This window comes from Osmerus eperlanus, chromosome 14 (assembly GCF_963692335.1).
Source record: "Osmerus eperlanus chromosome 14, fOsmEpe2.1, whole genome shotgun sequence".
NCBI classification, from domain to species: Eukaryota; Metazoa; Chordata; class Actinopteri; order Osmeriformes; family Osmeridae; genus Osmerus; species Osmerus eperlanus.
In genome coordinates, this window is record NC_085031.1 from 7013551 (window position 1) to 7036811 (window position 23261).

General features: G+C 47.6%; 4 protein-coding genes across 4 annotated transcripts in view; 2 read left to right on the forward strand and 2 right to left on the reverse strand.

Annotated features, from left to right (window-relative positions):
• Positions 1 to 13534, forward strand: part of itga2.2 (integrin, alpha 2 (CD49B, alpha 2 subunit of VLA-2 receptor), tandem duplicate 2) — a 13991-nt gene extending 457 nt beyond the window's left edge. Inside the window, exons 2-30 of the mRNA XM_062477689.1 lie at positions 2181 to 2304; positions 3804 to 3913; positions 4213 to 4304; positions 4429 to 4543; positions 4638 to 4765; positions 4852 to 5000; positions 5155 to 5305; positions 5665 to 5830; positions 6041 to 6114; positions 6772 to 6910; positions 7005 to 7150; positions 7248 to 7391; positions 7527 to 7733; positions 8082 to 8212; positions 8303 to 8466; positions 8765 to 8916; positions 9102 to 9212; positions 9310 to 9395; positions 9697 to 9838; positions 9991 to 10083; positions 10196 to 10272; positions 10390 to 10473; positions 10625 to 10727; positions 11245 to 11355; positions 11443 to 11556; positions 11689 to 11802; positions 11910 to 11999; positions 12172 to 12288; positions 12463 to 13534. Coding sequence (XP_062333673.1) covers positions 2181 to 2304; positions 3804 to 3913; positions 4213 to 4304; positions 4429 to 4543; positions 4638 to 4765; positions 4852 to 5000; positions 5155 to 5305; positions 5665 to 5830; positions 6041 to 6114; positions 6772 to 6910; positions 7005 to 7150; positions 7248 to 7391; positions 7527 to 7733; positions 8082 to 8212; positions 8303 to 8466; positions 8765 to 8916; positions 9102 to 9212; positions 9310 to 9395; positions 9697 to 9838; positions 9991 to 10083; positions 10196 to 10272; positions 10390 to 10473; positions 10625 to 10727; positions 11245 to 11355; positions 11443 to 11556; positions 11689 to 11802; positions 11910 to 11999; positions 12172 to 12288; positions 12463 to 12558 — 3530 coding nt within the window. The 3' untranslated portion in view covers positions 12559 to 13534. The remainder of the gene's footprint in view (positions 1 to 2180; positions 2305 to 3803; positions 3914 to 4212; positions 4305 to 4428; positions 4544 to 4637; positions 4766 to 4851; positions 5001 to 5154; positions 5306 to 5664; positions 5831 to 6040; positions 6115 to 6771; positions 6911 to 7004; positions 7151 to 7247; positions 7392 to 7526; positions 7734 to 8081; positions 8213 to 8302; positions 8467 to 8764; positions 8917 to 9101; positions 9213 to 9309; positions 9396 to 9696; positions 9839 to 9990; positions 10084 to 10195; positions 10273 to 10389; positions 10474 to 10624; positions 10728 to 11244; positions 11356 to 11442; positions 11557 to 11688; positions 11803 to 11909; positions 12000 to 12171; positions 12289 to 12462) is intronic.
• On the reverse strand, positions 13089 to 14780 carry LOC134033509 (molybdopterin synthase catalytic subunit). The gene is made up of 4 exons (XM_062477691.1): positions 14660 to 14780; positions 14408 to 14561; positions 13960 to 14083; positions 13089 to 13664 (listed from the first exon to the last, which is right to left on the reverse strand). The coding sequence occupies exons 1-4, from the start codon at positions 14778 to 14780 to the stop codon at positions 13587 to 13589; spliced, it is 477 nt and encodes a 158-aa protein (XP_062333675.1). The 3' UTR covers positions 13089 to 13586.
• A 135-nt stretch (positions 14781 to 14915) lies between these two features.
• Positions 14916 to 15555, reverse strand: LOC134033510 (molybdopterin synthase sulfur carrier subunit). Its single transcript, XM_062477692.1, has 3 exons — positions 15399 to 15555; positions 15141 to 15268; positions 14916 to 15055 (listed from the first exon to the last, which is right to left on the reverse strand). Exons 1-3 carry the CDS (start codon positions 15408 to 15410, stop codon positions 14929 to 14931), a joined length of 267 nt encoding a protein of 88 aa, XP_062333676.1. The 5' UTR covers positions 15411 to 15555; the 3' UTR covers positions 14916 to 14928.
• Positions 15556 to 16615: 1060 nt separating this feature from the next.
• fstb (follistatin b) lies at positions 16616 to 21313 on the forward strand. The gene is made up of 6 exons (XM_062477690.1): positions 16616 to 16833; positions 17558 to 17749; positions 17958 to 18176; positions 18585 to 18806; positions 19175 to 19405; positions 19964 to 21313. Exons 1-6 carry the CDS (start codon positions 16749 to 16751, stop codon positions 19972 to 19974), a joined length of 960 nt encoding a protein of 319 aa, XP_062333674.1. The 5' UTR covers positions 16616 to 16748; the 3' UTR covers positions 19975 to 21313.
• Positions 21314 to 23261: the final 1948 nt, after the last annotated feature.

A 23261-nucleotide genomic window follows, 5' to 3' on the forward strand; every position in this document is an offset into this window, starting at 1 on the left:
GTATGATTTTCATTTTTTATTGCAAACTTTTCTATGGCCTGAGGCAATGCTCTTGAGGATGAGGATGGGCTGGAGGGGATGGGTTCACGCTGACATTGGGGCTGTAAATGGGCTGAGCTGGAGATGGGCTGGGCTGGAGGTGGAGGTGGAGGCAGGCACTAGGGCTGGATTTAAGATGGGCTGGGCCGGGATTGGGTTGGCCTGGAGATGGAGGCTGACATTGGGGCTGGGCGTCCTCAGATAAACAGAGACACATATCATATTTACCTGTCACAGCAGGTGAGCATTCTGCCATCTCTGTATGGAACAATGTGTAGGAGAGGAAACATTCCTAGGGGCTTGGGGCTGGATTAGGGTGTAGCACTAGGGGCTAGGGGCTGGATTAGGGTGTAGCCCTAGGGGCTAGGGGTCATGGTCAAGGCACAGAGAGGATGGGCCTGGAGAGAGATGGGCCGGAGTCTGTGCCGTTTGTCCACTCAGGCTTCCGTAGATCAGGGGTGTGATTGGGTGATCCTGGAGCACAAAGCAGCCAGCCAGCTGGAACCACATTGCTACAGAATCAGCAGGCTCCCCATAGCTAGCTAGAGAGAGCCCTATATCTGTCTCTCTGTCATTCTCTCATTATCTGTCTGGCTCACTGTCACTCCAATTGTAATCTTACAGTCTCTCTGTCGTTCTTTCCTCTCTCCTCTGTTTTCTACTCCCCTCCCCTTGCATATACACATTGTTAAAGTGGACATGCCTGAGAAAAATGGACAGCAAACCATTTCATTGCATTGTATGCCCACGTCATACACACAATAGTTTAAGACTCACAATGAAAAACACAAGCCTTATTTGCCCCTAAACTTAGTTCCTTCTGGTTGTTCTACTGATCAACCAACCTTTTTGTTCCTATAAAGTCATTCGCATGTCTACTACTATCTCTAATTTATAATTGCTCCTGCGCAATGTCTATTAATTCCAGATACTGTATGTTTACTGCATTGTCAAAAATCTGCTATCAATTTTGGAGGGGATAATTATATTACATTTTCTCAAGAGCAATTCCTGAGGGGGAAACCAAAATTACTGTTGGAACACATTGATCTACATTGTAATATGTTAAATGTATATTATTAATATTATTGGCATTTCCTTATGTTTACAGTGATTTATTGGGGGGGACAAGTCATATTCTTTCGTGGGGGTCGTGTCCCCCTGTCCCCCCCCAGGATTTCCGCCTATGGTTTACTGCATAAACGTTGTTTTCGAAATCTGGAAGGTTTTCACAAATCATTACACCATAAGCTTCTGACCCTCCATGAGAACTGATGTTTCACAAAAGGAAATGAATGAGATGAGACATGAGATGTTGGAACTTGCCTATCTTTGTCTGTCGGGAGGTTTGAAGTTCAAGTTGGGCTGGGCTGAGCTTGACTAGACTGGGCTTATCTGAGAGCAGGGAGCCCAGTCCTGTAAACAAACACTCGCAGCTGATATGCTGTTGTATCGGAGGCTCTGTGACCCAAGTCTTGGTGTTGTTTTGTTCTGCAACAGTAGGTAACGATGTGTGTTAATGGCGTTAATGACACTTAGTGTTTCATTGAGGAAGACACAGGGTGGCAGACTGAGTTCTCCCAGCACTACTACTCTCCTACCATCTAATTTCATTCTCCTTACTATCCCTCTTATCTCTTCTCTCTCTTTGTCCTCTCTATCCCTCCTATCTTCCTCTCTATCCTTCCTCTCTCTCCCTCCTTTCTATCCCTCTCAATCTCTTCTCACTCTTCCTCATTTCTATCTCTCTTCTAAATCCCACCTGTCTCTTCTCTCTCTCTCTTTCCTGTTAAATTGTTGTTTGTAGTTTAGCAGTCTCAAGTTTGATCCTGGTATGGTATAATCTACACACACACCAAGCTGGGACTTGTCCTACCTGGCTAGCATGACACACACACACTCACACACACACATGCGCACACAAACACACACACAGCAGGTCTCTGTATCAGTAATACACGTCCTCCCAGTCAGTGCCAATAATTTATGTTACGCTACCATAAAAGGCAGTCAAAACACTGGAACTGATGTTGCCTGCTGCATATGGGTATGTGTATGATTGTGTGACTGTTTGTGTGCATGCGTGTACCTGTGTGCATGTGCGTACCTGTGTGTACAGTAATGTCGTGTGTGTGTTGCAGGCTGTATTGTGGCTGTGTCCCAGGGCTTTAACGTGGGCAGCGCCGGGGCCAAGGTGTTCTCTGAACCCAAGGAGGAGGAGTTTGGATACAGCGTCCAGCAGTTTAGCAACCACCTGGGGAAATGGTGAGACGCACTCACACACCACAGACACCAACACAGACACACACACATGCACGCGTACACAGACATGCATACTGTGTACACAGTGCTTCCCTCTGCTAACACCACTTAGAGGACCAGGAAGACTTACATATACACTTCCTGTGAGCTCCAGGGTGTGCAGTGCATCCTCAAGATATAACAATGTTCTTTTCTGGGAAGGTCCAGTCCTCCTCTACATGTCCACTAATAACAAACACAACTGCATATCTATAACCTAATAGCAATAAACAGAGAAAGCGGTAGGGATAGGGGGGGACATCAATAAAAGAGAAAGATAGACAGAGAGAGATGAGAAATACAGGAGATCTCCTTGTGAATGGAACCATTCTGTGAAGACGAGATGGGCTGTCTTTTGTTTAAGACATGAAAGCTTGTGACATCATCAGTCAAAGTTCAGTCCCTTGCTGCAATTGACTGTTTCCTGTCCAAGTGTTCGAGAGGTCTACAGCAGAGTTGTAGAGTGGGTGAGTGGGTGTTGAGTCATCAGGCTAGGAAAGCTCCCCAAATGAACAATTGCAGTGTACAGGAAGTGAGCTCAAACCTGACCCAAACATTCAAAAGTTTACTAAGGTGGTTGACCTCATTACCAGTCAATGGGGGCCGACATCAGAACCAATACACAAAAAAATCCCAAAACTACGTGCACCAATTACAGGTTGATAAAGTGTGTACATGTCCTTTTCTGCTGCAACACACAGGTCATTACCCCTTTCTGTGTGCTGGCCAGACTGTCACTAGAAACAGCAGCAATCCCCCATCCCAGACAGCAGCTCTATCATCTACTCCACTGGAAGAAACTCTTGTTTTTTCTGTGGCTTAGAGGCCTTTCAACCATCTGCCTTCTTCCTCCTCTATAACACTCCCACACTCACCCAGATGCATTCCGATGTGTAGACAAGGTGTTGGCCGTACCTTTATGTACCTGGATGAAATATGACTATATATGGGTTTGTGTTTGTGATTAATTAGACAATGTAATATAACCATATATGGTCCTATGTTTGTCTTGACAGAATGTTTACCAACACTGTGTCAACACTGACATATCTGCGTGTGTGTGTGGGAGAGCTACTTATAGATAGTGTGGGTGTATGTGTTGGTGGGGTGTGTGTCATGCCTCTGTGGCGGGCGATGAATATAATTGGTGGTGACTTTAACAGGAGGCAGCCACGGTGTAATCTAGTGGGCGCGACCATATTGAGTCACATGGCGGAAAGGCTGTGATTGCCATGGTAACTCGGGAAGTGGTCATTATATTTCTATCCTTATCAGACACAGAACACGTCTTTGGACATGTTTCTGGTGCTCAACTAAAGGGTGCATATTAAGGTGCTGGATTATAGAGATCTGAAGAGGAGGAGCGCACAGTGTTGTTATGGTGTTACTGAGTGCTGGTGTGACGTGTGCATGCGTGCCTGTGTTTGTCTGGGTCTGTTTGTGTGCGTGCGTCTTCTCCCCAGGTTGCTGGTGGGTGCTCCCTGGAGTGGCTACACACCGAACAGGATGGGAGATGTGTACAAGTGCGAGATCAGAGGAGCCAGTTCAGGTTGCCAGAAACTGGGCCTGCAGAGTAAGACTGCGTGCGCGCGTGTGTGTGTGTGTGTCGTCCTAGTGGAACTTCTAGTGCCATGGTAACTACAGGATTACTCTGCTGCTAAACCTAATCCAGACTACTAATCCCAGACTAACAGAAATGCTGCAGTGAATTCAATCCAGGTTATTAAAAGGAAACCCACACTCAACCAACTTTCTCCTCTTTCCTCTCTCTCTCTCTCTCTCTCTCTCTCTCTCTCTCTCTCTCTCTCTCTCTCTCTCTCTCTCTCTCTCTCTCTCTCTCTCTCTCTCTCTTTCTCTCTCTCTCTCTCTCAGACTCAATCAGCATACCAACGGTGAAAAACATCAAAGTTAATATGAGTCTGGGTCTCACGCTCACAGCATCTCCCACAGCAGACAAGCTCTTGGTAAAATCAACTTCTTCAGTCAAGTGATTGCTTTTAGGCAAAGCTACCTTGTTACAGTCTGAACATTTTACAGCCCCCTACTGCATCACACTCAACATAACTGTGTTTGTTTTCTGCTTGTCAGACGTGTGGTCCTCTCTGGGCTCAGCAGTGTGGCAGCCAGAATTATTATCCCGGAGTCTGTGCTGAGGTCAACCAACTGTTCCAGTCTCTGCCAGCATTTTCACCTGCACTTCAGAGTAAGAGTGCCCCATAATTGTTCTCACCAGCCCTTCAGAGTAAGAGCGCCCCATAAACATTCTGTGGTAACCTTAACTGGGTACTCCCCTGCAGCCTGTGGTGGTCCGATGGACATTGCCATTATTCTGGACGGGTCCAACAGTATCTACCCTTGGCCGCCCGTGGTAGCGTTCCTCAAGAAGCTGCTGGAAAATCTAGATATTGGACCTGAAAATACTCAGGTGAGCCTGCCAATCAGTAGCCTTCAAAGACATGATTCAAAGTTGTATGTGGAAGTCAGATGTCTTGATAATGCATTTTGTTTCAGGTGGCTGTCATTCAGTATGCAGTTAATGCATCATTTGAGTTCTACCTGAACTCCTATAAGACAAAGGCCTCCATTGTGACGGCTTCTTCCAGCATCAATCAGAAAAGTGGGTCTATGACCAATACCTTCCAGGCCATAGATTTTGCCAGGTAAGTCTTCAGCTCTCACATTACAGGATGGCACTATGTCAAGGATGGACTGATGGAAAGCTAGAGTGGAATGAATAACATACTGGTCGTAAGAAAGGTTGACTGTAAAAATGATTAAAATCTTGGTGTGTGTGTGTGTATGTGTGTGTGTCAGAGAACATGCTTTTCTTCCTCAGTATGGTGGTCGGCCTGGAGCCAGCAAGGTGATGGTGGTGGTGACTGATGGAGAGTCTCATGATTACAGTCAGAGAGATGGGGTCATCGGCAGGTGTGAGGCCGACAAAATCACTCGCTTTGGCATCGCTGTAGGTCATTGGTCCAAAGCAAACATCCACCACTACTAATGCTGTTTACATCCCTCATCTGTCTCCACTTAACCCTTGTGTTATCTTCGGGTCATTCTGACCCATTAGTCATTGTGACCCACCGTCGTAAGTGAAGCCTTTTCTTTTAACCGTTGGGCTGTCTCAGACCCCCCACATTGCGAAGGTTAAAAGAATATTGTTTTTATTTGTTTTTGTATTGGGTAAAATTGGGTAAACACAACGATGGTTCGTTATGAACCTTTGGGTCATGTGACCCGAAGGCAGCACAAGGGTTAACCTTGCCTCGACTCCAACCCCTCTTATGCCATTATCAACTGTGCTTGTCTCCATCCTCCCAGGTGCTGGGTTACTACATAAGAAACGGTATTAACACCAAGGATCTGATCACCGAGATCAAGTCCATAGCAAGCACTCCGTCAGAGCGCTACTTCTTCAATGTGTCTTCAGAGGAAGTTCTGCAGGAGATTTCTGGCACCCTGGGAGACCGCATCTTCAACATCGAGGGTGAGCTAATGTGAACCCTAACCCCATGTGTTGGCTCAGTGCAACATATGTGTCGTTAAAACGAATTCTAGGTGAAGATTTACTGCAACATAGAATATGTTTGTGTATTTTTAGAGAGCAAATGTGCACTAACAAAAGTGGTATGGTCTAGGACGAGCATTGATTGATTGTTTGAACCTGTCCTCCGTGGTGTGTGTTCCTGGTATCCAGGTACAGGCAAAGGATTAGACTTCCAGATGGAGTTGTCTCAGGTGGGCTTCAGTGCTCACTACACCAAGCAGAAGGTATGTAACAACGCTTCAGTACTGTTGGTGTCTTCTGCTCATGCTAGAACATTAGCTTGCTGAAGGTCATGCTAGCATGTGAAGAGGTCTGTCCTTAACCACTGATGATCAGTTGACAATAATTAAAGACTGCAACTAATGATTACTTTATTACTTTGATGTTTGAACTATACCCTGCTATAATAACTCATGACAACCTGGCACATCAGGGCCATTTCTAGGAACCCTATATAAAGCCTAAACAAACGCTATCTAGCATGCGGCATCTTCTGTCTGTGCTTGCGAAGGCTATGTTGATGTCTCCCCTATGGCTATGTTGATGTCATGTTTCCCATGAGAGTAAAACCTCCCATATTGTGATACTATTTAGCTGCCCTTCATCCCTGTGTTCATTGTCCAGTCCTCTGAGATGCTCAACTTGAGTGGATCAGACAACTGCACCTTTTATAGATCTAAACAAACAGTGCTTTTGGCTTGATCTTGTACTTGGCGGTTCACTTCATTGACTTGGTACTATCACAGCAATTGGGTACTATCTAATACGTCTTCACATGCTATACCAGAACATTAGCTTCCTGAATGACATGCAAGCATGCTGTACCAGTACATGGTAACTGGTCTTTCTGGAGAAATGTTAAGGGCAGCTTCTCCCTCCAGGACACGTTGATGCTGGGGGCAGTGGGAGCTTACGGCTGGAGTGGCACCGTGGTACATCACACGCCACAAAAGTCCAACATCTTTCCCAAGACAGCATTTGAGAACATCCTGCAGGACAAGAACCACAGCTCTCTACTGGGTAGGTTCTTCCTGTAGGAGCCCCAGCAAATGGCTTGTTTGTGTGTGTGTGTGTGTGTGTCACACGTGTGTCTGCGTCTTGTGTGTGTGCCCAGGCTACTCGGTGACGACCCTGAGTGACGGCAGGATGGAGTACTACGTAGCAGGAGCGCCTCGCTCCAACCACACAGGCCAGGTGGTGGTCTACACCCTCACCAGCGGGGGGCAGCCTGCCGTGGTGGATTCCCAGAGGGGGGAGCAGGTGAGAGACGGGCCCCTTTTTTTCCCATCAGCTCCAGTTCTGAGGTCTGTGTCTGGTCATTCATGGGTCACTGAGCACAACGGTTCTGTGTTTCTAGATCGGCTCCTACTACGGCAGCGTCCTGTGTCCTCTGGATGTGGACAGAGACGGGGTGTCGGACCTGCTGCTGGTCGGAGCTCCCATGTTCATGAACCAGCAGAAGAAGGAGATGGGGAAGGTCTACCTGCTGTCCTTCACCAAGGTCAGACTTCTACTGGCTAATCTCACCCTCCGACCGTCATCCAGAAATTCCTGAATGCAACCATGTTCTATATACACACGTATGCGTGTGGATTTGCACCGACCACAATGCCGTCAACGCCCCCTGTTCCTCCAGGGTGTTCTGAGTGACCAGGGGGTTCTGAAGGGTCCGTCCCCGCTAGAGAATTCTCGTTTTGGGATGGCGATCGCTGCCGTGTCCGACCTCAACCTGGACGGCTACAGTGATGTGGTGGTGGGAGCTCCTCTTGAGGACAGCAACAGAGGGGTTATATATGTGTTCAACGGGGACAACTCCAGAACACTCAAGACCCAGTACTCACAGGTACAGCGCTAACCCTAGCCTGGGTTCTGCCTCACTGAACCTGGAAGTGGAGCTGAAATGATGCATGCTGGAACATGAATGTGTTGTTGTTTAGTTCGTCGTGTGATATTTGGCAACAGTGTCATACATCGGTGTGTTTTCGGGGGGTTTGCCACTGTCGAATCATATCCTGTTGCACTCGGACGTACGTCACAATACAGTTGTTAGATACTTCCGAAATGCTGTGTTATCTCGACTTGAAGGGTTAACCTTTAGTGGGCTTCATACGCAACACAGAGAATGAGATATAACTGTGTGGACGATGTGGTCACTGGGTTCAACCTTCCTGATGGTCTCCCTGGTGTCTAGAGGATCCTGGGCTCCAAGCTAGACCCCGGTCTGAGGTACTTTGGCCGCTCCCTGAGCGCCAGCACAGACCTGAACGATGACACCATCCCCGACGTCACCGTGGGAGCTTATGGGAAGGTGGTGCAGCTCTGGTGAGACTTCCTGCTTTCGTGTCTTTTGGATCAGCATCACTTCCTTGTGTCCTGTTCTATGAGTTTAGGGGTAACTTCCTCCTTACCCAGGTCCAGAGGTGTTTCCGTGGTAACGGCCAGTGTGACCTTTGACCCAGACAAGATCAGCATCCTCGGCAAGACGTGTAATGTGGCAGGGAGGATAGCGTTCTGCTTTAATGCCAAAGTCTGCTTCAGTGGGATCTTCAAACCCTCCCCTCCTGTGGGCCCCTTGGGTAAGACCCGCTCTCTCTCTCTCCTCCATCCCTGATCTCTCTGTCCCTCTCTCCTCCATCCCTGATCTCTCTGTCCCTCTCTCCTCCATCCCTGATCTCTCTGTCCCTCTCTCCTCCATCCCTGATCTCTCTGTCCCTCTCTCCTCCATCCCTGATCAAGCTGTCCCTCTCTCCTCCATCCTTGATCAAGCTGTCCCTCTCTCCTCCATCCCTGATCTCTCTGTCCCTCTCTCCTCCATCCCTGATCTCTCTGTCCCTCTCTCCTCCATCCCTGATCTCTCTGTCCCTCTCCCTCCAGCCTTGAGCTGCAACCTGACCCTGGACGCAGACCTGCAGTCCTCCAGAGTGACCTCCAGGGGCCTGTTCAGCAGCAACGTTGAGAGGCTCCTGCAGCAGGATATCAGCCTGACCACTGGGGGGCACTGTGAGACACACCAGGTCTTCGTACAGGTACTCATTCATGGTCATCTCAGGCTGAGACATAGTTACTTAGAAGGACAAGAACACATTCACAGAAGGTCAGGGGGGTTCTTCCTTTGAAACGTTTTCATATTCCTTGGCATTTTAGTCAAGTTTTCAATATATAGTAACAAATAACTTTTGGATTCTTGGATGTTGTATGTGTGTTTCATCAGGAGGCTCCAGACTTTGTGAACTCCCTGGGTCTGCGCGTGGATGTAGCGCTCCAGAACCCAGATGCCAACCCAGTCCTGGACCCCTTCAGTACCAGCGCCTGGGAGTTCTCTGTGAGTCACAGCACACATGAAGCCTGCTCCTCCATAGACAAGCTTCTGTTACGGGACTGTGGGTCTGAAGTTATAGAGGTTTATCTCTGTGTTCCAGATCCCCTTTTCCAAGGACTGTGGGTCTGATGAGGTGTGCAATAGCGACCTCACCCTGGCAGTGGTTAGAGGGGACCAGGTGCCCAGGTCAGGAGCTCATCCCTATGCACACACACACTCACCTGTACACACACACGCACACACACACACACACTTTTACACACAGACACTCCTTAACGCACATTAGTTCTTGGTTGCAGAAGTGGTATAGGGAACACTGGTCTGTTGTACATTGGAGTTTAGTGTGTAGAATAGCCTTCCTGGGAACAAAAATCTCTGCATGGTTTTAGGGACGGCAATCGACACGTGAACACACATATATGTGATTACTGTAACTGGGCTGACAGGACTGTCCTTAGTCACATGGATGTTTTTGTTGTGTCTGCAGTTCCTCTGAGATGTTGGTGAGCTACAAGAACAAGAGGCTGTTCTTCCATGTTACCCTTAGCAACAGGAAGGAGAACGCCTACAACGCCAGAGTGACGACCACCTACTCCAAGAACCTGTTCTACTCCTCCGTCACTCCCCCTGTATGCATCTATCTCTCTACTCCATCTCTCTCTCCTCCTACTCCAGCTCTCTTCCTCCCTCATCTTCCTCTCTGTACAGAACAGTTGGACCCTTTCAGACAAGTCTGTTTCATGGTTTGATTCATCGTTTAAGCGCGTGTGTGTGTTTCCAGAGTGATGGAACAGAGGTGAAGTGCACCTCCGTCAAGGACTCCTCCAGCCTCGTGTGCCAGGTGGGATACCCAGCTCTCAGAGTAGACCAGGAGGTGAGATTCCCCCCGCGCCCGCGTGCGCCCAGAGCATGTGCCCGTCAGTGCACGTGTTCGCTTGGCAGCGGACGCTCCGTGTTTTCACCCAACGTGCTCGTCTCCCTCGTAGGTCACGTTCGAGATCAGCTTTGACTTCAACTTTGCGCTTCTGCAGAATAAAGCTACGGTGGACTTCGAGGCCTTCAGGTTGGATTTCACTCGTCGGCATAACGCAGAGACACTCTGAGACACACTTCAGACCCGTTCTTGTTAGACATGACGCGTGTCTCACACTTTGTTGTCGTTGCGTTCTTGTCTCCTCAGTGACAGCAGAGAAGTGAAGCCGTCAGACAACCAGGTGTCCCTTTCCATCCCTGTCCGATATGACTCGGAGATAGCTCTTTCCAGGTAGCCTGCACACTGACTGGCCCTCACCTATGCCCTCACTTCTATCTAGCTCTCACCCACGCTACTCACGAGTCCTCCTCCTCTCCAGGACACCCATCACTGACTAGCCCTCAACCTAGCTTAAGTGGCTGTATGTGATTTGTCTTGACAGAGAGGCCGACCCTAACTTCTATGTGGTAGACTCAGAGAAGGAGGTGATCAGCCCAGTCAAATCCTTCAGTGACATTGGTCCTGAGTTCAAGTTCTCCCTCAAGGTAAGAGTCAATGAGTAAATGCATGAATGAGCACATGCACACACACACATGCATACAGAGAAAACACTCAGCTCTGGGCTTCTGCTATCGCCCCCTAGTGGTCTAGTGGTGAATCTCCTGAGATGTTGAGTCTACTCAGTTGCAAAGCCTACACCATGAGGATTATAGAGATAATGAGTAAAACATTCAGATAAGGCTTTAACCCTCGTGCTGCCTTCGGGTCACATGACCCAAAGGTTCATAACGAACCATCGTTGTGTTTACCCAATTTTACCCAATACAAAAACAAATACAAATAATTTTCTTTTAACCTTTGCAATGTGGGGGGTCTGAGACAGCCCAACGGTTAAAAGAAAATGCTTCACTTTTTTTTTAATGCGGTAAAGTTGTCGCAATACGACGGCGGGTCACAATGACTGATGGGTCAGAATGACCCGAAGATAACACAAGGGTTAATTCAGTCAACAGTTTGTGGGAATTCACTGTGTGTGTTTGTGTGTGTATGTGCGGTCCTCAGGTGTCCACAGGCAACCTGCCCATAAGTCTGGCCTACTTGACTGTGTCGATGCCCTTGAAGACGGCAGCAGGAAACCCCCTCCTCTATGTGACAAACATCCACACTGCCCCGGTGAGCTTAACCCCGAGACCTGACTTCCCTTCCACTGAGCCCTCACCCTCCTGCTCTAACCGCTGACCTCACGGATGTGTTCCACAGAGTGGTGATGTGAACTGTGATGTCACCGGTTTGGTGGACCCACTGAAGATCAGTAGCTTGAGAGGCCACACCCCCTCCTTCAGCTCGGAAAACCTCCTCAGCACACCACAGTTGGTATGCACATGAGAAACCTAAGAGATGATTCGTTATAAGATGGCTTACATGTTAAACTTGTGGTCATGAGGAGTTCCTGGCCACAGCACGTGCAGATTACTGTAGGGTTGAGATGTTGTCATGCATTCTCAGGACTGTACAAGTGCCACCTGCCAGCCAATGCAATGTGTTCTGAAAGACATGGGACCCAAGAGGGACTTCTTTGTGAACGTGACCTCACGGATATGGAACGGCACGTTTGCTGCAGTAAGAACACACACGCCAACAAGCCTTCACCTACTGTGGCAGCATAGCATTTGTGCATTTAGCATAGCAATAGCGTTTGCTGAGAGTGGAATGTTGTGTTTGTGCAGGCAACGTTCCAGTCCCTCGTGCTGACGGTTACCACGGAGATAAAAACATCCCAGTCTGACCTACTGTTCATCGCTCACAAACAGCTCCAGGTCTCTGACACACGCACACATACACACACACAGTCATGGCCAAATGCATTTGAAATAAACTCACATTTTGGCCAGTGAGGCCTTTTATCACAGAACTCATGCCCTGTGCCCTACACACATACATATGCAAGCACACACACAGGTAGGTCTAACCCTTCTGTGCCGTCCACAGGTGGGCGTGACTCTTAGTAAGCCAGGTGAGAAGGGGCAGGTGCCTGTGGGTGTGATCGTGGGCAGTGTCATCGGGGGCCTGCTCTTATTGGCTGCGGCCATCGCTACGCTGTGGAAGGTAGGCTTAGCGGTTAAAGCAGCTGAACATGTACGCATGCACCTGTAAAAGTACTATGCATCAGCGTGCACAACTGATAGGCCACCTGGCAACACATTTGAACAAGTACTTGAATTAGGGGATATATGATGTTGACCTGCACTAACACTCGGGGGTGTGCACGTGTTTCCACAGGTGGGTTTCTTCAAGAGGAAGTACAAGCAGTTGCAGAAGAGTCCAGAAGAGGAAGGCGAAACTCAGGGTCTACAGGAGGGGGAGGATGCACCTTGAGTCAGGAGGAGGAAGACGAGCAGGAGGAGGATGAAAAGGAGTTCAAAGAGGAGGAAGAGAAGCACGAGGTGGAGGAGGAAGGAGATCTGGGGTGTATGTGCGTGTGTGTGTGGAGAGCAGATGTACTGCAGGAGGTCAGGGTTTGCGTGGGCGTACATGAGTGTATGTATGGGTGTTGATGTGCAGGGAATTTGTGTTTGTGTTGGCCAGAAATGATCAGCAACAATCAAACGACTACTATAGCGGCCATGTTGCAAAACTTTTGTAGTGTTTTTATACCGTTTATTGTGTGTTATGGGGACTCGCCAATGGGGTGGCTCAAAAAGTTGCAGTTCTGTCCCATCAGCACACCTGCAGTATGCTGGGCATACGGCATCGTGTTCTACTGTGGTTAACATATTGTTGATGCAGATGCTACTGAAACTAGAAAGGGACAACATGATAATGCACATTCACGCAGGTTTCTGTCAGATATGATCTACTGTAGCAGTTCATCTAGTCGGTCAGCTGTACAATAAAATACACACTCCTGAATGTATCTAGCAAGAGTCTTTTATTTGACTTGCAAATGAAATAAACGGTATCGATACAGTGGTCAGTAAGGCTGATGTTATAGACGTGAAAGAATGTAAATATATATATGAATTAGTCCACAATGAACTTAGTCAGGTGGTATCTTTCTGAGGCCATACAGAGACACACTGGATGATGTTTGAGTGGGAGGTGTTTGTAATGGGATCAAACCACTCTTACCCATGGCTGCATCCTCACCCACAGCTCTGGTTTTGGGTTTCTTTGAAGCTTTGATGAACGTCTTCATAGATATGGTGAGGATGCTTTATGTCATTCTAATAAAGCTTTTACAAAATAACACGAAAACATGCTTTTCAAGTCTGTTTGTGAAACATAGCTGTTAGTTGGGTTATTTAAGTGTCTTGACTGACTGGATCAATTGATCCATCTATCCATCCATTAAACAGTTACAAGTCCCAAAAAGTGTTCATCGGGATAAGACACAGGCTCAGAGGTCAGCTTGCTGCTCTGCTTCCTGTCCAGGGACACTCCTGGTTCTCCTTCCAGCAAGGTTCATCTCCCTCATACACTTCCTGGAACACAGACACATTCCCAGTCAGCCACTTCTCCAGTAATGTTACATGTGATAGGCTCATCTCCTCCTCAGTAAATATACAGATTTTAAAAAGTTGTCAGGACCTTCTCCTGCCCCTAATAATAACAGTAGGAGCGGGGAAAGTTGTGTATTAAGGTGGGGGGGAAAAGGCATTTTTGAAAGAATATGAGTAACTTAGCCAATTTGCATACACAACAGGAAGGTTAACTAGTATTCCACAAGATAAAGCTTAGCGTTATCTCGTAGCTGTGTGGTTGGAGTCGTGTGTGTACCTTCTTCCAGATGGGAACGCTTGCCTTCAGGGTGTCTATGCAGAACTGCACGGCCTCCAGAGAGTCGCGGCGGTGAGGGGAGGAGATGCCGATGATCACGCTGGCCTCCGTCACTGGCACCACCCTGGACACCATACCACACTGAGTATAACTAACACCACCCTGGACACCATACCACACTGAGCATAACTAACACCACCCTGGACACCATAAGACACTGAGCATAACTAACACCACCCTGGACACCATAAGACACTGAGCATAACTAACACCACCCTGGACACCATACCACACTGAGCATAACTAACACCACCCTGGACACCATACCACACTGAGCATAACTAACACCACCCTGGACACCATACCACACTGAGCATAACTAACACCACCCTGGACACCATGCTCAGGACAACTAACCCCACACTGTGAACCATCCTCTCTAGCTCACCCCAGTCTGTGGTACACACAGATGTGTCGGACCGTTGGCCATCTTGTACGTATTTCCTTGCAGATCTTCCGGATCTCTGATTGGGCCATGGGAGCGTACGCCTCATACTCCAGCTGCACCACCTTCTTCCCCTCAAAACTGTCCCTGGTTGTCCCTGGAAACAAGGTGACACGGCAGAGTGACCCTACATGTCATAGCAGAGTGGCTCCCCAAACCCTTCATGTTAGCAGAGCGGCCCACGCAACAACCCACCGATGAAAATGGATATGGCTCCACAGGAGGGGCATGTCACAGCCTGGCTCACCTCCTCCAGACACAGCTGCTGATGGGTCAGCTGCACCTCATCTCTGGCCTCCCCTCCACTCTCACACATACCTGGAGACACAAGTGTCTTTGTCACTGTTCTAGGGTTTGTTTTTCTTACTTGCCATCTATTTCTAAATGTTTTAGACCTGGTGGATATGCTAGTAGTTCAATAGTACTATTATATGCGCGTTGGATTTCCTACTGGGGTTAACTCTTTATCCTCCGCTTAACGGCGGAATGACAGCGACCTCGTCTCCGTTTTTCAGGCTCACGAGCTGGCACCCAATAGTCACGTACTCCTGACTCACAGCCAGCACAATCTGCTCCCGCACCGCAGACAGTCTGTTACGACAAAACATGTTCAAAAGATCCAGAACACAGTATGAACTGTTTAAACAGAATGTCTCAAATGTAGTCACAAATTTACCGAGAGTGTCTATTCACAAGCTCCTGCCACAGCGCGAGGGTCGTCAGTTCTGGCTGGACATGGATCACTTCAGATTTTAGTCCCGTGAGATCTGCGCTTTTTGCGAAATACAACACGAGCACGGACACCTGCAATTGCGAGATCCCAAATGGGCAACAAGTACACATGCTGAATATTTCATTTCAATGGGGGAAGATTTTAGCATGCAGTTATCATTGTGCAAAGGAAATGGGGCGTACAGTATCCGTCCTAACTCACCTTAGTAGTCATGTATGCAAACGAGTTAGTAATGATAAGCTGCCATTAACTACTTTCAACGAGACCTTCAGCATATTTACTTCCTTATCTGGCGCCTCCGCCTCGCAGTCAGCTGACTGGGAGGGCGTTCAATTGCAGAGCGAATCACACAGAGGCCTCCTATATGTAATGGCGTGACTCTTTCATTCTGGTCACCTGATCTGACAGCGCCGCAGGGGTCTTTATGAGTATCTTTTTTTGTCAAAATTAAGCCACCATGTGTCCTTTTACTTACCGTAACCAACATCACTCATCTGATACATCTGAAATGTCCCGTTTTCTTTTGGTAGATGTGGGTTATTATTATTTAATGATAGCGTGAAACATCCGTGTCCTGCAAAACTGGAATTTTTAATCTAGGTCTACTTCTGGGTATAGTGTGTCAAACCAGTACTCGTAAACTGTCTAGGCTATTGTATCAATTGTAATTGGCCAATCATCGAAAACAGTTGGAACAAGTCAGTGAACGTCAATTATTACAATTATTGCAGGCTAGTTATTCCTGTTTTCCGCTGGAGGGCGCACGCATACACAGTCCACTATTACGGAGGCATCTCTATTTCTGACAAACCTGTGGGCCTTGGAACACTGTAAGAAAATGCCAGTGAGTAAGCCCAGGCACAGCCTGTAGTGAGACTTGATGCATTGGCTACTGGCTATTGACTGATGCATTCGACCGGTGTATTTGAGTTCTACTTGTCTAATGTTTGTCTGCCTCCCGTGTGATGGAGCATTTATTGATATCTCTGAATTTAGAGAGATAATTAAGTATCCTCTATTATAGAGTTCATTAGCACATAAGAAACTACACGTGGTTCTCACTTTGACTTTTTTTCATGGAACGGAGCATTATTATTAAAGTTATATTTGAATCTGATTTAACTTCAATAGCCTAACTGACATTTTTGCGCATATGGTTATTGCTGAAATGCACGTTAGTAATGTCACTCCACGTCCATAAAATCATACTGTAGGAGGTTCATGTTTTAGTAACCTAAAGCTCTCACATTCGTGTCTGTGTTTCAGCTTCGGCGCGTCTGTAGCCTACCAGAATGTCCTCAGTGCGCGCTCAGTTGGAGAAAGTTGTGTAGGTTACCTGACACAGAGGAGGAGCGGGGGACCATCTCCCCACCCCTTCCAATTTGGAGACCGCCCTCTTTAGATATTGTAGTAGAGACCCGTCTTAGAAGATTTAAAATCTGAGACCTTTTCCAGCAGTTAGAGCGTCACTGAGGATTGGCAAACTGCGCACAGAACTTCTCCGCCGTGCGTCTGAGTAGGCTACTTTGCGCTGTCAGCCGGTTGTTCAGGATGCTAAAGGCACCACATCTCTGCCAAGGCATGCTCGCGATCTTCATGTGGTTCACACACATCATGGAGGACCACAAAGCCCAAGGTGAGCTGATCTGAGGGTATAGGTTGGACCTTACTGTCCAACCATAAGTGTGCCGCTGGATACGAGGATTGGTATCTTATTTTGTGTTTATTGCAACTTATATTGGAAATTGGTCAGTGGAGCATCCAGCAAAGAGACACTTTACTGTTTCTGTATTGCATTCTGTTTGCTACATTTTCTACAAATTTTTATTAAACTAATTAAGTTTACATGGATCCATTTTGGTTATTAAAGAAGCCTGGGAATAAGAGTGAGATGTGTTGGGAATAAGATGATGTGCAGACTGATCTGGTTTCCATTCAATAGGCTACATTTTGATATTTTGCCAATGGAAATAATCTATTGAGAAATAGTAGAACAATAGTAGAACTCCAGTTGCTTGTGAGTTGTGTAGCCCAACGGAGAAGAGATTTCTCAATTCTGGCTCCGTTCCTCTCCAAGTGGGTCAATGTGCTACGGGCTGACACGGTCCGCAAGCGCGGGGCTGGTGAGTCCTCCGGGGACTGCCGCCCCACCGAGTTCTCTGGTGAAATTCCACTGCGTGCAGATTTGATTTTAATACATATCACATTTTTGGCATGGCAAATCTGCGTAGTTCCAGAATCTTAGAGCCATTTATTTGGAAAAAAGTCAAAGAATGTTTAACGATCCAAGAATCTTAGAAATAAAGAATATAACTTCGTAGATAATAGCATGACACGTTTACCGTTTATCTTCCATGCAGCCGGTAATTGTTGGGAACAGCAGGGGAAGAACGGCCGGTGCCAGGTACTGTACAAGTCCGGGATGAGTCGCGAGGTCTGTTGTCGTAGCGGTCGCCTGGGCTCCGCCTGGACCGAAGAGGACGTCCCCAACAGTACGCTCTTCCGCTGGATACTCTTCAACGGAGGTGCGCCGAACTGCATTCCATGTAAAGGTGAGGGAATTAACTGAATACAAAAAAGAGAGTGAATCAAGTCGAGGAAAGGAGTGAACTACAATTCACAGAAAGTGGACATACTTTGTGAAAACTGATATAAAACTGCTATACAACATCATAGCACATGTCATAACTGTGAATAAATCAGGTTTTGGACTGTCTGTCTCTCTGTCTCTCTGTCTCTCTCCCTGTCTGTCTGTCCCAGAGAGCTGTGCCAGTGTGGACTGTGGTCCAGGAAAGCGCTGCAAGATGAACAAGAGAAACACGCCCCGGTGTGTGTGTTCTCCGGACTGCTCCGACATAGCCTCCCAGGGGCCTGTGTGTGGTTCTGATGGGAGGTCGTACCGGGACCAGTGCTCCCTGCTCCGGGCACGCTGTCGGAACCGTCCGGACCTGGAAGTACAGTACCGGGGCCGCTGCCGCAGTGAGTGGGCTCGCAGACTTGGCTCTGAAAAACTTTCAGATGCTTATCTGTACTGACTAGAATATCCCCAGCCAGGTCCATTCTGGTCCAACTAGATCACGCCAGGTCCAGCTAGATTCAATTAGGTTCAGCTAGGAGCAGCTATAGAAACACCCAGAATAGAACCCTCATTTGATCAGGCTGTACCTAACTGGACTTGGCTGGACTTGGGTCCAGTTAAGTCCAGCCAGGTCCAGTTACGTACAGCCTGATCAAATGAGGGTTCTTTTGCAGAGGAGGCATCAGCAGATTTATCTTATGCTCCAATATACAGTACCAGCTTTTGACTGGTCCTGTACATATGTACATTTATAATCTCATATTCCCTCCAACGTCTTCCTCAACGAGACCTGCTTCCCCCTTCTTTAGAGACGTGTCGTGGTGTGCGTTGCCGTGGCAGCTCATCATGCGTGGTGGACCAGAGTAGCAACGCCCACTGTGTGACCTGTAACACGAAATGTCCGGACGTCTCGACAGAGATGCACCTGTGTGGGAATGACGGCGTGGTGTACCCCAGTCCCTGCCACCTGCGCAAGGCCACCTGCCTGCTGGGCAGGTCCATCGGGGTGGCCTACGAGGGCAAATGCATTGGTCAGTATTCATCTGAATTCTTCTGAATTGGATGTGTCCGAACTGGAGACTGAGATCTGAGCGGTCTGTGCTGACTGTGGAACCGGTACGGTCTTTTCTGTGCATGTCTCGGTTAGACGCATGACAGCGGACAGTAATGGTGTGTGCGCGGGTGTGTACAGATTTACATTTAGTCATTTAGCAGACGCTCTTATCCAGAGCGACTTACAGTAAGTACAGGGACATTCTCCCCGAGGCAAGTAGGTTGATGTGCCTCGCCCAAGGACACAACGTCATTAAGCACGGCCGGAATCGAACCGGCAACCTTCTGATTAATAGCCCGATTCCCTAACCGCTCAGCCATCTGACCCCCCACCTTACTCCCCCAGACGCCAGGTCGTGTGCGGACATCGTGTGTCGGGGAGGTAGGCAGTGTCTGTGGGACGAGGAGAGCGGGCGTGGGCGCTGCTCCCTCTGTGAGGAGGGCTGTGGAGAGGGGCGCCCCGGAGAGACAGTGTGTGCCAGTGACAACAACACCTACCCCAGTGAGTGTGCCATGAGGCAGGCTGCCTGCGCCCTGGGACGCCCCCTGGAGGTCAAACACTCGGGATCCTGCAATTGTGAGTAGAGGGGAAAGAGGAGTTTCCACCAGGTCCAGGTTAGGGTTCATTGTGCCAGGGTTACTTTAAGGAGGATGTGTTTCTTTTGAACAAATCGAGCAGGACACACCAGATGAGGTGGGGTGGGGGGGTTCTCTCTCACTGGCTGGAGTCTGTCTCCTCCCTTTCTCCTACTTTCTTTCTAATCCACCCCCCTCTGTCCAATGCTTTACGCTCTCTTTTCCTGTCCATGGTCTCACTCTCTGTGCCCCATGGATTTGACTAGGAGCCATGTGTTGAATGCCAGTTGTGTCTTGGCTGGAATGAACGGTGCTGTGGCTGTGATGATCCTCTGGCTTGTGAGGGAGTCCTGGAGACAGGAAACTTAGGTTACTTTGATTATCCTCTTAAAGATGTTTGTTTATGTTAAATCTTTGTCAGGAAAATACCACAACAACAGGGTGGTCCTCTGTGAAACGTAGGGCATCGGACACACACAAACACACACACATACACACACAGACACACACACAAAACACTCTCCACGCAGATATTTGTATGAATCTTGTCTGTTTCCAGGCCTGCAGTAGACCTCCACCCCCCCTGCCCCCACTGCCCAGGACCTCCACCCCCCCAGCCCCCGCTGCCAAGACCTCCATGGCCACCACCCATCCCTTTCACCTCCCAGCCCTCACTGCCCAGGACTTCTTCCCACAAACCCCTAGCACCACCCCCAGCCCCCACCACCACTGTCTGGGACCTCCACCACAACCACCCAGCCCCTCCACAACCCAGCCGGGGTCCTGGAGCCCCAGACTGCCTCATACATCAGGGCTGAAGGGGACCGGGGTGGAAGGAGACCAGGGGTGGAAGGAGACCAGGGGTGGAAGGAGAGGGAACGTTGTTGTGAGAATGTAGACTGTTACTGCTGCTGGTCTATGGAGTGGGACTCCAGCTACCAGGATTTTCCTTTCTACAGCAAAGGAGTAGGAGGAAGAGGAGGAGGAAGAGGAGGAGGAAGAGGAGGAGGAAATGGGAGGAAGAGGAGAAGAAAGAGTAAAAAGAGACCGGGACTTCTGGGATTCTGTATTAAAAAAAACCTTAGTTTAACCCAGACAGCAAAAACTCTCCTACCATCCTGAATCATTTTATTGTACATAATTCTAGGACAACTATTTATTGTCTAAAGAAGAAACCAGAAATGACAGCCTTCATATATATTTCTTTATAATTCTTCGAAATGTGTTTACTGTGTATTTATAGATGTTGTCATATTATTTATACATTTACAGTGTGTGTTGGAATGTGATATAAACCTTGTTGTCCCTCACTAATATAATAGACTGTTTTCATATTGATGTGAACCAGCCAGCATTACCCCCCCCCCCCCCCCCTCTCCGTGGAAACGATGCTCCCACCCTCCCATTCTCTAATTGTACATTTGTGTACATTTAAGGCACTTGTTTTGTTTACAAACTCAAAATTTATTGAAATGATTGTCTTGTTTTCTTTTGAGTATAGACAAGTATAAACATTACGGCCTCAGCTGAGTGGGTCACATGACCCTAACCGACTTTCTAGTAGGAATTTTCTTTTTTTTAAACTTTTTTGGTGACTATCTGTTCACCATGTACTGGATAGGGGTTAAGCCCCCCTCTTCACCCTGCCCCTCTAAGGCTCAATGCTTCTCTAGGTCAAGTGTTAAACATATGGTTTGTCTCAATCATGGATGTTCATATAACTTCAGCATGAAACATTTACTATGGAAAGAAGTGCCACACCTAACCCCTTGGTATGTCTAGTTATATTATTTTGCACATAGAGATGTAGTCATAAATATAGAGTTTTGTATTTTTGAAGTGAATGTTGCAACTGCTAGTTATAATGTCTGTGCAAGCATACAAAATAAATGCATTCGGTTTTTCCTTCCTCCTGTGTCGTGTACAATATGTACATATGACATCTTGGATCAATGCTCATTTGAAGCTTGTTTTATACCTACTGAGTCAATAACAGTTTTAGAAGATTATCATTGCTTTTGTAAAAGTAACTAGGGGAAGTATTTCCCAAGTACAATGCTCACTTGTGCGTAATCACTAATCATCAACTGCAATTATGTGACAGTCCTGCAGGTGATTTAATGATTTAGTGATTTAATACCCACAGCTCTATCAGCCTATCACAGATAGAGCTGGGCTGTTGTTCTACTTACTAGCGTAGCCTATCATCCACCTGCTCCACATCTCAGGAGCAGACAGGAGAGGCCAGAGGAGGGGGAATGCTCATCTGATCAAATCTCATCGTATCAGATCGGAGCACTGTGACCGGTTCTGTGTGTAGTGGAAAACGCACACACCCACATTCACACACACACTCCTTCATTCACACACACACACACGCACACAGAGAAACAGCAGGCATAACCATGTTACGTTATGGAACTGCTGAGGTGGCCAGACTGGACTGGGAACTTTTCCCATGTCATCAGATCCTGTTCTGTCTCCCCTGACCTTGACACCATGAGGGGAGGTCACGCCACTAGATGTTTTATTTGTTGACTCATCACCTATAATACAGCAGGTCTAAACCTCTTTGTGACACACAACATACTATTCTGTATGACTCAGTGAACGTTTACTTGGCTGGTATGTTTCACAGCTGTACAACATTGAGAACATAGATCAGAGTCGTTTTGTACCTACAGGACAGAATACAGTGAGCAGTCCTGGGCATGCTGCTGACTCCAGCATCTCTCCTGAGAGTGTTATGTGCTGCCTGTGGGGACTCAGTATGTAGAGGACACTTTACTTGGCAGGGACAAGTCGAAAGCCTCCACTCTGCCAGCAGGCTATGTATGCTTTGGTCAAATGCTGAGTGGTGGACCAGGGTTCACACATGGCCCAGACCCAAACTACCCAAAGCTGCAACCCCCAGCACCCAAACTATCCCAGCACTCAAACCACTCCAGCACCCAAACTACCCCAAACCATACCAATTATTCCAGCACCCAAATTGGTGTTACTATGTCACCAGCTTGTTTACCAAACACCTAAGCTACAAGTTTTCAGATAGTAGCCTACACAATACCACATCTTACCACTCCTTTTGTAGTGTGTGCATACAGCAACGGAGGTGTTGCTACTGTGGCAAATATCCTCCCATAGCTCCTACTCTAATGTAGGTTCTCTTATAGCGTAGATCCTCATATAGTCTAAACATTCTTATGATGAAGATATTCTTATAGGGCAGTTCCTACCAAAAATGAGTCTATGGTGTAGTTCCATTATGAGTTTGATTGTCAGATATGTATGTATATAGGTGTATAAATATCTAGGTGTGTCTAGGTACACTGTAGGTGTGTATGCATTGGTGGGGGGATCTGCACTGTGTACAGGTGTGATGGAGCATGGAAGTGGAGGCATTGAAGAGAAGACTTTTTAAAGAAGATTATCGTAAGGCTGTCTGCCAGACCCTGGCTGGATAAAAGAGAGAAGAGCTTTAAAAGTTTCTGTCTTGCAGACGGCTTTGTAAAGTTGTTCAGACATGGTCTAAGTTTCCAGATTAATCCTCAGTGTTCATCTGTCTGCATACTAATATGGGTCTGTCTGGGGAGATGAGGACAGAACACTGGCATGAATGGACTTCACTTCCCCCTCCTCCTCTCCGGCACAGTTTGCTCCCCAGATAGAAGGCAGACTTGTGGCTGTCAGACTGACTGAAGAGAACACCACTGTTTCATACTAGTAATTAGCTGTGCTCAGTTGCAAGAAAAGTTGTTATGAACTTTCAAAACTAAAAGGAAAGAACACAGTACTTCCTTCAAGACAAGACTCCAAGACTCCAAGACATCCAAGAAAGCCACATGTCAAAACATTCA

What these genes read in the sequence shown, in the direction of transcription:
- LOC134033509 (XM_062477691.1), bottom strand. Translation starts at nt 14,780, where the DNA reads ATGTGTGAGAGTGGAGGGGAGGCCAGAGATGAGGTGCAGCTGACCCAT. An exon ending in AGCCATATCCATTTTCATCG is followed by an intron (nt 14,562 to 14,659) that starts GTGGGTTGTTGC and finishes CCTTGTTTCCAG; the next exon opens with GGACAACCAGGGACAGTTTT. An exon ending in GCGTTCCCATCTGGAAGAAG is followed by an intron (nt 13,665 to 13,959) that starts GTACACACACGA and finishes TCTGTGTTCCAG; the next exon opens with GAAGTGTATGAGGGAGATGA.
- fstb (XM_062477690.1), top strand. Translation starts at nt 16,749, where the DNA reads ATGCTAAAGGCACCACATCTCTGCCAAGGCATGCTCGCGATCTTCATG. An exon ending in GAACTGCATTCCATGTAAAG is followed by an intron (nt 17,750 to 17,957) that starts GTGAGGGAATTA and finishes TGTCTGTCCCAG; the next exon opens with AGAGCTGTGCCAGTGTGGAC. An exon ending in GTACCGGGGCCGCTGCCGCA is followed by an intron (nt 18,177 to 18,584) that starts GTGAGTGGGCTC and finishes CCCCTTCTTTAG; the next exon opens with AGACGTGTCGTGGTGTGCGT.
- LOC134033510 (XM_062477692.1), bottom strand. An exon ending in CTTGTGAATAGACACTCTCG is followed by an intron (nt 15,056 to 15,140) that starts GTAAATTTGTGA and finishes TTGTCGTAACAG; the next exon opens with ACTGTCTGCGGTGCGGGAGC.